The following is a 15,564-nucleotide window of genomic DNA, read 5'->3' on the forward strand; positions in this document are numbered from 1 at the left end:
TAAGTATGTAAGCTGTGTACTAACATCATTTGTGTAAAGAAGGCCTTTATGTGCTACTTGCCAAACTAAGTGTTGTAGTACCTATAACCAGCAGGAGAGCAGTGATGTATGAACTGAATTTGGTGCCAGTACAGTGTGTTACAGTGAAGTTATTGAGTATTTGTCGTAATATAAAATGAGCAAAAGGGTTTCGGGTTTTGCACTTTTCAGACGGCCCCTTCAGGCTCCGCCGCCTGCTCATAGAGACCAATTTATTATAAAACACATTTAAGGAAAATTGGGTTGTTGTAGCTTGTTGTCTAGGCTACTATGATTGGAAGTAGCTGCATTTGTGTTTTAACAAAGTTTAGCTCACGAGTTATTAATCCGGGAAGCTCGAACTAAACTAAAACACTACTGCCAGCCAGCGGGACATTAAAGAGGAAGTGTTTGTCCGAGCTCACAGCAATTGAACGATTATAACTTTGCGAGGGAACGCAAACATCTTTGCGTGGGAACGCAAAATATCTTTGCGAGGGAACGCAAAACATCTTTGCGAGGGAACGCAAAAGATTTGAAAAAAAAAAAAAAAAAAATCCTCCCATCCCAAATTTTTTTCCACCACCAAGTAAAATTTCCTTCCTTCCCATTTTTTTTTTCTACCATGTCCCTTTAGGGGCTCCGTAGCTTACCGCCACCTACTGGCGGTTTTAGTTTCATAGTTAAAAAAGTAGACGTTTCTTTTTTTTCTCCAATCATTTCATATTTCTACATTAAATTTTTAACATTAAAAACATTAATCTCTTAACATAATTTATGCAATTATAATTTGATGTGTAAATCCACATGCCATGTCTAAACAGCCTGTGTCAATCCAAAAATTGATTTTATTGATACCGACTTCCTTTTATTTGGTCATAATAGCCATACACCGTGTCTTTGCATTCTGATTGAATTTGTTGACTAAATTTAAGAATCTGACATAAGAGGATAGATAGCTATAACAATGAATTTAAAAATGGTTTTCTCTTTCTCTTGGTTTTGATCTTCTCTCAACCAAGTGAGCACATCCTGCATTATATTGTATTATAATGACGATGTAATAGGCCTATTAGCCTACCGCTATACTTTGACTAAAGGCATGTTGCATATTACTTGTTCTAGGAACCTCAAAGCATATTTAAATTTTTGTGTAATTTGTGCTACTCCATACATCATACATCTATGATGTTTGTAGCGTAAGTATGGCCCAAGGGCCTTAAATAACAAATAGACATTATAAAATATATTATTCAGAAGAATTTAATTTTATAAAAACATCTAAAACTTTATAAATTAATCTAAAATTAATTTTACAAGCTAAAAAATTCAGTGTTGGGAAAACTCTTATTTTGAAAAACAATGACCTGGACCTATGAGGTCAAATTATTATTATTATTATTATTATTATTATTATTATTATTATTATTATTATTATTTTAATGAACAAACACATGCAGAAATCGTTAACAAGCATGCATTTTATTTTAAACGCATATGAATAATTTATTTCATGCTGAATTTAATGTTCTAAAATCAAGATTTAGCAGTTCCAGGTTTAGTTAAAGGGACAGTTCACCCAAAATATGTGATTATTTATTTATTTATCGATCTAAACCTTCATTTTAGCCACAAGACATAAACAATATACATGTCAACATGATTTTAGAGTGAATAAAGCTCACTAGTAATCGCGTAGTAACCATTTCTCTACAATAGTCTTGCTATGACAAACATAAAATCGAATTGTTATGTATCATAAACGTGTAAAAAATAAAATGGCAAATAGCTGCAGAACTTACCAGTGACATGAACACGAAGCTCTCGCTCTGTGTGTGTGTGTGTGTGTGTGTGTGTGTGTGTGTGTGTGTGTGTGTGTGTGTGTGTGTGTGTGTGTGTGTGTGTGTGTGTGTGTGTGTGTGTGTGATAAAGAGAGGCTGACACTCACACCTGTTACTGTCGGACTCACCTGACACACCAAACAAGAGGATCAGGCCTGTTTATCACGGAAGTGTACGCAGGGCACTTTTTAGTCTGATGTTCGATGAGCGGTTTTCAATCTGGAGTCCACAAGTATGGAGCGCCAGACATGACATGCAGGAAAAAAAATAGTAGGCTAAATTGTGCGCACGATTTACTAATTTATTCCCTTGATTTATAAATCATGAACATGATTTATAAATCGAGGGAACAAAATAGTAAATTGTGCGCACATTTTGTTTCTTTAATGTTGGCTGTATTTTGGATTGCTTCGATCAAGTTAGCTTGATTGCGATAGAATATTTAGCAAGAATAATTCCTGTTCAAATTTTTAGTGTTGTTGGTTTGTATTGTAATGTTACTTTGCCCACAGTAGGCTAATGGACATTTTATTTCAGTGGAGATTTTTTGAATTAAGTTTTTTCGTGCCAAAGACTGTCCATTTTGACTTGTCAGCATTTGCGTGTCAGTTATGTGGGCAGCAATGCAGTACTCCTGTGGCCTATATGAAGCACATGAGGATTCATAGCAATACCCCTAAGTTGTTTCTTCATTGTTGCATACAAGACTGTAACAGGAAGTTCATCTTTAAACATCTTTACAGACACCACAATGAGTGTGTGGTGGTGCCTAGATCACATTTGTACCCTGCAGTAGAACTTGCATGCCATGTTGACTTGTGTAGTGCCAAATGTGATGCACTAACTCAGTTTTATTCCCATCTTAAAGTGCACATTAAAGAGGGATAAATAGTGACATGCCCCTTTAAGCAGTGTGATAAATCATTTTCAGTCATATCCACCTTTACCTCTCACGTATCAAGGAAACATACAAATTAAATGGAGGTAAACCTAAGTGAATCCATTGTTGCCACATAACTCGTGACTGAAGCTGAAAGCTTTCAAAATATTGACAGTGATATGATGACAGAAGAACATACTGGTGTATTTGAAATAGTGAGAATTTGGAGGTTAGTGCAGAAAATATCGATGAGACATTAGTTTTGAAGAAACTTGCTCTCTTTTATCTGAAATTACAGGCTGAAATTAAGTTATTGCTTCCATCTTCAGTCGTTCAGACTATCATTGAAGACATGCAGTCAGTTTATGATGTCAACAGTCACATCTACTTTTCAAACTAAATGAGAAATTGGTTCCACTTGGAGTTCCAGAAGCTTCCGTTAATGATGTCATGGACAGTCTGGAAGCAGATGATCTCTTACGAGCATGAAATAGCCATTTATAATTTACTGTGTAGAGAACAAGATTTCAAGTATGAGATGAGGAAATATGAGCTAAACTAAACAAAAACTAAAACAGTCTGCCGAATGAATGAATGAATGAATGAATGAATGAATGATAGAAAGTGTTCAATACAGCTGCTGATGGAGGATCACAAACAACACAATGGTGTATCAAACCTTTCAGAAACATTATTTATTTATTTTGATGTACTAAGTATGTAACACAATCTTTATATTATATAACTGTTAGTGGTGTTTGGTCCTGCAAAACTTTCCGCTACAATGTAATCTAACTGCAGGAAAGTCCGTCACTTTAATTGCACTTCCATGCTTCATCACTAGATGGCGTGTCTGTTACATAACTGAGTTCTCTATCTGTCAGTCACTTTGACGTGTCGATGTGATGACACTAGTGTAGTGTTTCTCAACCTTTTTTACTCGATGGCCTCCTCCTTCATCAAATCATAACCTGTGAGGTAAGATTAGTTTACACACATCAGAAGGTCTACTCTCTCATCCCTGCATAGAAAGAGTGAAAATGAGATGCTAAAATTCACTGGTTAAAAGCAACACTTTAAAGGAAAATTCACTGATCACACTGATGCACATTATGACAGAAACTCTTAACAATGTTCAAACATCATAAATACAGCGATTATGATATAAAGAGACAGTAAAGCAAATACAGGATAAATGTGAAACTGCAAAACGACCTCTGCTTCCCCGTCGACATACAGCATGAGCGCAAATGCTTAAAGAGGAAACAATAAATCTTATATGGTGTCCCAGTAATTGTTCCCGATTAAACCACTGAAAATACAACATTACATACAAGTTTTGCTGAAGTTAACTCACTTATAGAATTGTTTCTTTATTCCTCTATGGCATGGTGTCGCCCTCAGGCAACATAAAACGTTTTTGGACTTCACACCGGATCTATATATGACACGTCTGTTCAATGAAATGAGGGGCTGAAGTGGTGCAGCCTTTTCTGTTTATCCACATTTCATGATGGATATATTATCAGGGACCCCAAGAGTTAAATAAAAACAAACAAAACAAGCCCTATAATTTAATAAAATAACACAAATTATTATGAAGACACTTCATATTTAATGGTATTAGATGATTTCATATTGAACATCTTCAAAACATTTGCATTTTGTTTGTAACATTGTGTTTGAAATGGTAAAACATTGTTGACTTCTCTTAAGTGTCTGAATTTCTGAGGAACTCTTATAGATGCAGGACTAGCCTACAGCAAACACTGAACCAGACTATTAAATGTTGAGAAGGGATCTCATTGGCTGCAGGATGAGCAGAGACCAATCAGCCTGAGTCATTTGGTATTGATGTGATCGATTACAGACTGCATGTAAAGGAGCGATCGAAGCCTGTGCCATCTTCAGTTTCATGACTGAACTAGATTTCTGACATGACAATTCTTGGAGAGTTTGTGATGGTGTCACAGAGACGAACTCCGTGATTCCCTCCTCTGGCCATCGGAGGGAGCCCTCGCCCGAGTACTAACACACACACACACTACATCTCCCATAATCCACTACATTGGACTAATCACCTGCCAGCTGTAGCTCATTTACATGGACTATAAAAGACTCACTTTCCCACCACTCAAACGCGAAGTCTTGTATTGCCTTGGTGTACATTTCTGAGCGTTCTTCTATTGTCTCACTGATTGTCTGTTGCTAAACCTGTTGATTACCGTTTACGAACCTCTGCTGCCTACCCCTGACCTGTGCTTTGTATCCTGATCTGTGAGTGTTATCTGCCAGCCCTGACTATTGCCTGTTCTCTGACTACGATTATGCCTGCCCTGTGTTATACCTGTCTGCTTCTGATTACCCTGCCTGTACAACTACGATCTTGTTTAATAAAGCATGTAAATGGATCCCAGCCTGAGTGACGATTCATTACAGATGGTAATGAATATGACAATGTTCATGTGTTTGGTCTGCTGCTGTTGATTATATCTGCTGTAGAGTACAGGACTTTCCACTGCCAACACACACAACATGCTGCTGCTGTACGAGCAAACATGAATCACCCCATAGCAGATCTGGACAGGTGGAGCTGGGGGAGGTGGAGGGTTTCTGAAAGTACACTGCACTGCTACAGCAAACAATAGACAAGTGTTTGAATGTTGAGCAGCAAGATCATTGATACTGATACAGCAGGAATCATTCAGTTGTGTCCTGTAGAGAATGATGTGTGAATGTGTGTGTCTGACTCTGTATATTTACTGTTACTGTGATTTGGTGATGTAAAGCCTTTCTTTTAACCCTGGCAGTAAAACTATTGGACTCTGAATGTATATGGTCCTGATCTCTCTTCTGTCTTTTGCATTCAGAGGGTGTTTTACATGAGCGGCACATGCTTCACTGCTCTGAATGTGTTTATAGCTCTATGAACTGAACATGACATGATCAAGAGCTCTTCTTCATCAACCAACAAACATGACTTTCAGCTGCAGCTGCTCATACAACACAATCACACACAACACTGATCACAGACAAACACTAATAACACTAGATCATCTAAATCAACATCAATCTTGTGTTTCTGAAGAGAATGAGTCAGTGTTTAATATGATCATCATGTTTTAGGTGTAATATATGATCCCTGTCAATCAAACTGAACAGACTGAATTCAGTTGATTTTCATGACATTTTCATGTATCTATTTTCATCCTGACATTTTCAGCAGAAGTGAAACTGGTGTGTTCCAGTCCAGATCATGTGACCAATCAAACAGTGAGACTGAAAAGCCCATTTGCATTGTCAGGGTGGAGTGATTGTGATCCTCTCAGAATAGAGCAGCTCTGTCTCCAGAGACCATGTTCAAACCCCAAGAGCTTTATTTGACTTTATTTCCTGCTACATCAAGCTTGTGAAAAGCACCTGCATCTTCATCTGTTAGTTGAATGATGTTGTCAGACACAAAGTGAACTTGTTGAGAAGCTTTATTGAATGTTACAGCAGATTGAAAGATCACACAGTGCTTTGACACGCCAGCTCTCTTTCAGTATTGAGTTGTAAATCACTACAGCTGCAGCACTAGACTCATGTGAATCCTGCCTGACACAGGACACTCAGATACGGCTCATCTTCAGGAGAGAAACATCAGCACGAGACCTCATGAGGAGCTCGTGTTACTCTGCAGACGTACACCTCTCCCTCTTCCCAGCGTGCTTTGCTGAGGGTCAGGACGCTACTGCGGCTGTAGCGGCCGTCCCGCTGGCTCTCCGCGCTGGTCACGACCCCCTCGGTGACCTCTGACCCGTCCAGTGTCCAGCTCACCAGCGCCCCCTGTGGAGAGTAAGAGCTGAGCAGGCAGAGCAGTGCGGCTGAGTCTCCAGAGATCTGCAGAGAAGAGGGCGGCAGCAGAGACACTGAGGGCTTCACTGTGGGACCAGCTGCAGGAGACAAACACAACACATTCACAAACACTAAGAAAACACACTGATTCACTCACAGTGAGACACATTATGTAAACATGTTTAGATTTTTTTAAGGAATAATGCTGTTCTTCTGAATGTATAAACATAACAATATCATTATTTTAGATTAAATAATTATAAATCAATATCACTATCACTTTACTTAAAGCCTTTATACACAATACATTATAAAAGTATTTTAATACATTAATTAAGCTTTGTTATACACACTATAATCATGTATGATCTCATGAATAATTGTAACCACAGTTTCACTGTAAAAAATAAGGCAACCTGTCGCATTCAGCTAATTTGCTCCAGTTAAAACAAACTTAAATACTTTTGTTCATCTAATGACTCTTTTGAATTTCTTGTCAAGGCAACTAAAGAATATTTATCAATGCACTGCTTGTTTTTTTTCACCTCCATGTTTTATTTTCAAAGCTGCACGGCATGAACATCATTTGCCTCTTAAAACTAGAGACACATTTTACCCATTTTCACCCAGACAAACAAGTTGCAAAAGTTGCAGAGAGAAGAACATAAACCTCAACACACAAATCTCAAACATGATGATCAACAATTATAATTCAGTGAAAATATGAACTCTGAACCATATGACGGCTGAATAACAGTGACAACAACAGCAGCAGCATAAATCAAGACAGTAAATATAAAGCAATAATAATTTTCTAATAATAATTACCTCTTTTTTTCTTTTCAACTTAGCTAGCTTTGAAAATAAAACATGGAGATGAAAGAACAATGATTAGCTGCTCACATTGATAAATGCTAAATATTATTTAGTTTCCTTGACAAGAAGTCTTCAGTTTAAAAAAATGACCTGCTACTCATTAGATGAACAAAAGTTTGTTACGTTGATTTTAACTGGATCATCATTTGATCATCAGTTTAGTTCCTCCACCGAATGTGTACCACAGTGATACAATCTAATGAAACAGTCGTACAAAAACCTCTATTCCACTCGAGTGAACACAAACTCCAGCAGAGAGAGAGAAACAACACTTCAACACACTGATATTAGAAGAAACTCACATCTTCTTCAACACTCAAACATTCAGTTTGGATGAAATTCTTTCTTATTTAACACTGTTTATAGAAATATATTTGATGATCTGTGACCTCTGAGGTGACCTTTGACCTCTTTTATCATGGATGATGTTGTGGAGTTTCTCATAATGATCTTCTGTTGTTCATATGAAGCTCAATCATCATGATTCACAGAAAAACCTGCAGCTTTAAATTAATTAATCAATAATTCTGAACATTTCATATGAACATTGTTTGATCTAACGTCACATGACCTGATTATGAGTCCTGATGAACACCATCGGGAACATAACAGGACATCAGGACTCACAAACACCATTATGTACATCATTTCTGCTTTACTCTAAAAACAGTAAAATTTATTTATTTTGTACTTGATTTCTGATGTTAACATGCTTTGAAAGGTGTAGTCCATTACAGTTTTTCTCAGTCTCTTTGGCACATTTCTCAGATCAGAACTGAAATTCTCTTGTTCATCCTCCACATCATCTAGTCACTTGTGCGCATCATAAAAGCAGTTTCTCATTCTTTTGAACACATTGAAAATGCTTTGATACAGTCAGGCAATTGATCATGTACAATTATTTCCTACATTATCAATTGATAATGTCATGTTGCTCAAAATGTATTATATGGTTCTCTGTTGAATAGTCTTACCCCTCAAAACATCTAGTCATTAGTTCATCGCACAAGTCATTAAATGCAAAATGCTTGACCTAGTTATCATAATGTCAAGTATATTATCTAAACATTTCTATTAGACTTTTGTAAATGTGTCCTGAATTGATGAATTTTGCAGGTGAATATTGAATTTCACTAATGTATTAAGGAAAATGTAAAGCATTAGATCAACCAATGACACAACCAGTTCTCTAAAGCAGAAAGATGCAAGTTATGAATCTTCAACTGGAAAGCATATATAGACAGAAACAACACAAGAGTTTCAGTTTCTGATAATGGAAGAACGGGGTCAACAGCTGGGAAGAAGAAGAAGAGTAAGGATGTGTGGTAGAAGGGTATGGAGGCCAAACAGAGGAAGAGGTAGATAAGGCAAAGGGCATAGGCACGTTTCTGGTGAAATGAGGCCCACTATGAGGCCTCTTGTTCTCATGATCTCATGTTCTCAATCATGACCTGACAACGGCTTATGTGGGTCTAAATGTGCAGCCGAATGTTTGGAGAAAAAATCTTTCCTCAATCATTCAAGCATTTCATAGACATAACAGGTATGTATTTCAGCAATGTGCACTGTACTCTAATATGGTATGCATGCTATAATCTTAATATTACAGGAGCATATTACACTTGCTTTACACTTACAGTATAGTAGGCTAAATGAACTCTATACAGATACATACTATATCACACACATACACATGAATACATATAAAGGGTGTATATATAGTCTTGTGTTTTTTATTTATCACAAGGACATTTTTCAGTAATTTGTTCACTGTCATAAAAACCATAGCCATAGTTTAGGCTACATCTGAAATATTCATCACTGTTATATTGACAACATGGCTAAGCATTTTGACTATCATGTTCGAGAACAATGACACAAGGACTTGATATGTTCATTGCACTGAAATGTTCATTGACATAAATACTTGCTTTTGAGAGATGAACCAAAGATTTTGCAGGTAATCCAAAATGTTGTGCTGTTTGTACGAATTATTTTGAAATAGTTCATGTGTTGGTCCCACTTTATATTAAGTGGCCTTAACTACTATGTACTTACATTTAAATTAATCATTTGATACAATGCACTTATTGTGTACATACATGTTTTTACATTGTACTTAAAAACACCTGCATGTAATTACGTCTGTAATTAATTTCTGTAATTACATTTATAATTACACTGTTGACCCATCCCTTACACCTTACCCCACCTTTAAACCTACCCATACCACCAAAGCTTTCCCTAACCTTACCCGTATCCCACCTCAATAGCAGCAAAAGTGTTTTGCAATTCAATATGAACCCAATAAGAACATTGTACTTATTTTTTGATGTAAGTACATAGTAGTTAAGGCCACTTAATATAAAGTGGGACCAATGTGTTTGACAAATATGTTTAAAATTATCTATATGTATGATTCTCCAGTAATTTTGGTGGCCTAAAAAGAAAGAAAGAAAGAAAGAAAGAAAGAAAGAAAGAAAGAAAGAAAGAAAGAAAGAAAGAAAGAAAGAAAGAAAGAAAGAAAGAAAGAAAGAAAGAAAGAAAGAAAGAAAGAAAGACCACCAGGGCCACCATGTTGAGATCACATGACCAGCTGAATTCTGCTCACTTTATCTCGGTCACATATTATCAGAAACATTCACCTTATATAAATGAATCATGAGAGTGAATATATTATTTCTACAGCGGCACTGAAAGCTGAAAATGCTTCATCCACACTGATAGAAAAAAGAAAAGAAAAATAAATATATATATATATATATATATATATATATATATATATATATATATATATATATATATATATATATATATATATATATGATTAAAAATTAAAAATAAAAATGTTGTACAATTAATCAATATGTACAGTTATTACAAATGATTCAACAACATCAATCTGAATGTAAAATCTTAGGTTGCACTTTATTTCGATGGTCCACTTTAGATATTCTACTGACTATAAGTAACTTTTCAACTACATGTCGACTAACTCTCATTAGTGTATCAGTAGACTGTAGAAGAGTGTTAGGTTTGGGATCTGGTAAGTAGAATAAGTTGATATGCAGTTGTAAAGTTACTTACAGTCAGTAGAATGTCTAAAGTAGACAACTGAAATACCAAATCTTATATGTAGAGAGTTTATTAGTGTGTCTGTTGTAAATCCTGCCCACTTGTTTGCATTGTCACACATGCTTCAGTGCTCTGAGAGTGTTTATAGTGCTGTGAGTTTAACACTTCATGACTGAGAGCAGAACAGAACACAATCTTCATCATCACACAAGACAAAGGAACAACAATGAACACAATCACCTTCTTCATCTGGACTCTCACACTGTTTATTCAAGGTTTGTGTTTCAATATATATATATATATATTTTTTTTTTTTTTTTTTTTTTTTTAATATAATAATATCATCAACAGTGAATCTTACACAAATATTCTGCTTTTTCTATCAGGTTTCAGTGGACAGGTGACTGTGACTCAAACCCCTTCTGTAAAAACGGTTCAGATTGGTGAATCAGTGACTATAAACTGCAAAACAAACACAGTAGTGAGCAATGCCTGTTATGGTTCATATACTTGTATGGCCTGGTACCAGCAGAAACCTGGAGAAACTCCTAAACTCATGTTTCATTCTGCAAACCAAAGAGTCTCAAACACTCCATCTAGATTCAGTGGCAGTGGATCCAGAACTGATTTTACTCTGACCATCAGTGGAGTCCAGACTGAAGATACAGGAGATTATTACTGTCAGAGTTTACACTGTCCTAGTAGCTGTGTGTTCACACAGTGATAAAGAGTGGTACAAAAACCTCGGTCAGTCAGACGTCACAGTGATGCACTGATACAGCTGAGAGATACTGCAGCTGCTGATGGAGGATCACAAACAACACAATGGAGTATCAAACCTTTCAGAGACTTTATTTATTATGATGTTTTTAGTAAACATGTAACATACAATCTTATATCCCTTACTAAATTGGACTAAAATGTGGAGAAAATGTGAGCGGTGCTCGTCCACTTTACACTATAATATTATCTGTATTATTTACTGTAGGAAAGTCAATAGACCAATTTGGTGTTTGCAAACAGCGATGACGTTTTTTATGGGCGGAGCCTACCTGGTTGCAGAAAATGACAGTTGAGCAGTAGCAGTCTATGGAAGCCACGAAATAAAAGAATAAAAAAAAGTTAATTTCGAGTTTATATCTCACAATTCTGACTTTTATTTCTCGCAAACCTGAGTTTATATCTCACATTTCTTACAAAGAAAAACAGAATTGTGAGATATGCTCCTTATCCTGTAACTCGTTATACTCGTTTCCTGAATTGCAATTTATCCCGCAATTCTGACTTTTTTCCCCTCAGAATTGTGAAATAAACTCACAATTGCGAGTTATAATGGCCGAACTGGGAGTCATAAACACGCAAATGCAAGAAAAAAAGTCAGAATTGTGAAATAAAAATTTTATAGACTATGTTTAAAAGTTATCTATGTAAAATGTTATAGGTTTAAATATTATTTCATGCTGTAACTGCTATGTATGTATGTCCTCTGAACTGCATATGTGAATATTGTAATAATATGTAGACTTACTGTTTACATCAAATTCCTGCTTTAATAGTAGACTAATCCTTGCAGGTGTCATCAGTGCAGTCTGTGAAACGTCTCCATTTAGCTTCAAAGGACGTTTTCAACGATGGTTTTCTTTAAAAATGAAGACTATATTTTTTTGCATTCCGATTCCAACATCCAGAGGTACAACAAAACGTTTTTCTCTTATTCTGTGGATTTTGCACATTTTCCTCCAATTGCTACCGCTATTTTTCTGCAACCACTATGCGCGCGCAGCTGCAAGTGACGTAATTGTGACGTCTGCTCTAAAGAGGTCTATTCCTTTCATTGCACTTCCACACTTCACCACTAGAGGGTCACATGTATTTTATATTTTCTACACACAATTCCTTAAAGACCAGCTTTGGCTGCATCTGAAATCACATAATTAGTAGGTCAAAAACAGTATTCATTAAAGAAAAGGTGAAAAGTACCGGATGACCATCTGATGGGAACTTTACTATCCCATGAGGCCACGGGAGAGGATGGTAGATCACATGATAATGACATCATGGCAGATGTAGTTCGTCCAGATTACATTCATACACACACTCACACTATACAGAAAATACTTTAACAGTCATGAAGTAATTACTTGTTCAAAATAAGTACCTGAAGAGAGTATGTGATTTCAGACGCAGGCCATGTGTTTGATACTCCATTCACTTTATTGATATATTAATGTCTGTTAATCTGTTACCAGATCAAGATTACTTTGTCACACTACATATTTGTGGAAGTGTCAGTGAATTTCACATGATGGCTGATTGTTTATTATTCATTTATGTTTATGATGATAAATGTTTAACCCATTTGTGCCCAAATTTTTCTGAATGGTTTCATGCATATAGTCCTGTTAATAGTGTCATATGTGAACATGTTCTGCATTTATTTTCCCCAGGTTTTTTTTTTTTCTTAAAAAACGTGTTTAAATGTGCGGCAACTATAGTTGCCGGTGGGCAAATATGTTGTATGCACCCCTCAATGTAAAATTTGAATAGGAGGAGAACATTTATGCATCTAACTCAAAATAACTGCTTTCAACAGATCAACAGATCAATCAAAGTCGAAGAACATTCGATGCGAACACAAAAAAAGTTGCATCTAATTTATAATCTCTTGAATTTGAAAACAAAACAAACAACAAATCCGTTAGTCTTAAAGTGGTGGAACAAACTGCAGAACAAAGTGCAGCCGTTAAGTTGCTCCAACAGAGCATTGTGAATCAAAAAGTTAAATTACATTGTTCGTTAGAAAAAAAAAATACATCTATATGTGACCCTGGACCACAAACCAAGTCATAATTCACACGGGTATATTTGTAGCAATAGCAAACAATACATTGTTTGGGTCAAAATTACTGATTTTTTTTCTTTAACACCAAAAATCATTAAACATGGTCTTTACTTAATATCCTAATTAAGATATTTTGTAAATTTTCTACTGTAAATATAAAAAAAAAACATTTTGTGAGTGGATATACATTGTTATGGACTTCATTTGGTCAACTTTAAGGCAATTTTCTCAATATTTTGATTTTTTTTCAGATAGTTGTATCTCGGCCAAATGTCCTATCCTAACAAACCACACATCAGTGGAAATCTTATATATATTCAGCTTTCAGATGATGTATAAATCTTAATTTAATAAAATCGACCCTTATGACTGGTTTTGTAGTCCAGGGTCACATACAACAAACAAACAAAAAATAAATAAATTAAAAAATAAATAAGTTAACAAATAACAATATATAATATATAACAATATAAAACATTATTAAAGCAAAAAGCACTAAACAAGACCAATAACCTTGATTTATTAACCCATTAAACACAGTATACCCCATTTACTCATGATATATGTAAGTCATTTGCCCACCGGCAACTATAGTTGACGCTTGTACTTTTGACTAAGTATACAAAAAACTATAGATCTCTTGTCAGATTTGTTTTGTTTGGATGATTCTAGAGACCCTCATGATTACGTAGATATATATATATATATATATATATGTCAACAAAAAATTCCTAATATTAACATGAAAATTACTTTTATTTGGGAGGGTTTGCCTTCGCTATGCTTCCTGGAAGTAGGGGTATGAAGTTGACAGCCTCATGTCACAGGAAGGAAGTGAATACCTTACAATACCATAAATGCTTCAAGTAAAGTTTCAGAACAATATTATTATTGAAAAAAAAATGTTCTTGTTTCATCTGTAAAACACTTTCTGAAATCTGAAATTGTATTTTTATTTTTTTTTAAATATGTAATTAAAAGGACTTACCGAGCACCAGTTTAGTTCCTCCACCGAATGTGTACCACAGTGATACAATCTAATGAAACGGTCGTACAAAAACCTCTATTCCACTCGAGTGAACACAAACTCCAGCAGAGAGAGAGAAACAACACTTCAACACACTGATATTAGAAGAAACTCACATCTTCTCAACACTCACACACTCAGTTTGGACCAAATGATGTTTGTTATCACTGGAAAAACAGTCATAATCAGTTGAAGATTTTATTGATCTCGTTTACAATAGACATGATTCAGTTTGACTTCATATCCTATATTTCTCATTCATTCTCTTGTTTGATATAACAGTAGGTCGTTCACATGGAGCATTGTGATCAGTTTAAAAGTCCACTCCGAATGAAAATGCTCCATATAAACACCTCAATCAGAATAAAAATGAATGAAATTGTAATCGGTTAGAGAGGTGTGGGATAAACCTTTCTATAAAATGAACAAAATAAAAACCGATTACTTTATCTCTACGTCATCACGTCAAGAGGTCGGGGGTCGTCAGAATGTAAAATGCCGGTGTCAAAATCAAACTGGAGTAAAACTGAAACACATTTATTAAATACACTGAAGGAACTCAGTTCATCATTACTACAGACCTTCATCCACACGCTTCTGCTTTTCTTTTGGAGGGAGGGGTAGTGTTGAGATGCACAGCCACCAAACAGGTCAGCTTCCTGTGTCCGTATTTTCCTTGTACCTTCCTGCAGTAATATATGCTACAAATCCACACTGTTGCTTGATTAAGAGCAACACTTCACATGTAAACGTGGCTACTGTTTATAGAAATATATCTGATGATCTGTGACCTCTGAGGTGACCTTTGACCTCTTTTATCATGGATGATGTTGTGGAGTTTCTCATAATGATCTTCTGTTCTTCATATGAAGCTCAATCATCATGATTCACAGAAAAACCTGCAGCTTCAAATTAATTTATCAATAATTCTGAACATTTCATATTCACATTGTTTAATCTAGTGTCACATGACCTGATTATGAGACCTGATGAACTTCATACATGTGGAAAATGTGGGAAAAACAGGCAACATGAAAATATTTCCCAGAGAGCAACATGTCAACATTGATCAAAAGGCCATAATGGAGGTTCTTTCTGGTTTACTCTAAATACAGTAAAATTGATTTATTTAGTACTTGATTTCTCATTGTTATCATGTTTTTAAAGA

General features: G+C 35.5%; 1 gene segment (V, D, J or C); it reads left to right on the forward strand.

Annotated features, from left to right (window-relative positions):
* Nucleotides 1-10,709: 10,709 nt before the first annotated feature.
* Nucleotides 10,710-11,907, forward strand: LOC125246605. The segment is given in 2 exon segments: nt 10,710-10,802; nt 10,914-11,907. Coding segments are annotated over 2 exon segments (387 nt in total).
* The last annotated feature ends 3,657 nt before the right edge of the window (nt 11,908-15,564 follow it).

Source organism: Megalobrama amblycephala, linkage group LG15, assembly GCF_018812025.1.
Source record: "Megalobrama amblycephala isolate DHTTF-2021 linkage group LG15, ASM1881202v1, whole genome shotgun sequence".
Lineage (NCBI taxonomy): Eukaryota > Metazoa > Chordata > Actinopteri > Cypriniformes > Xenocyprididae > Megalobrama > Megalobrama amblycephala.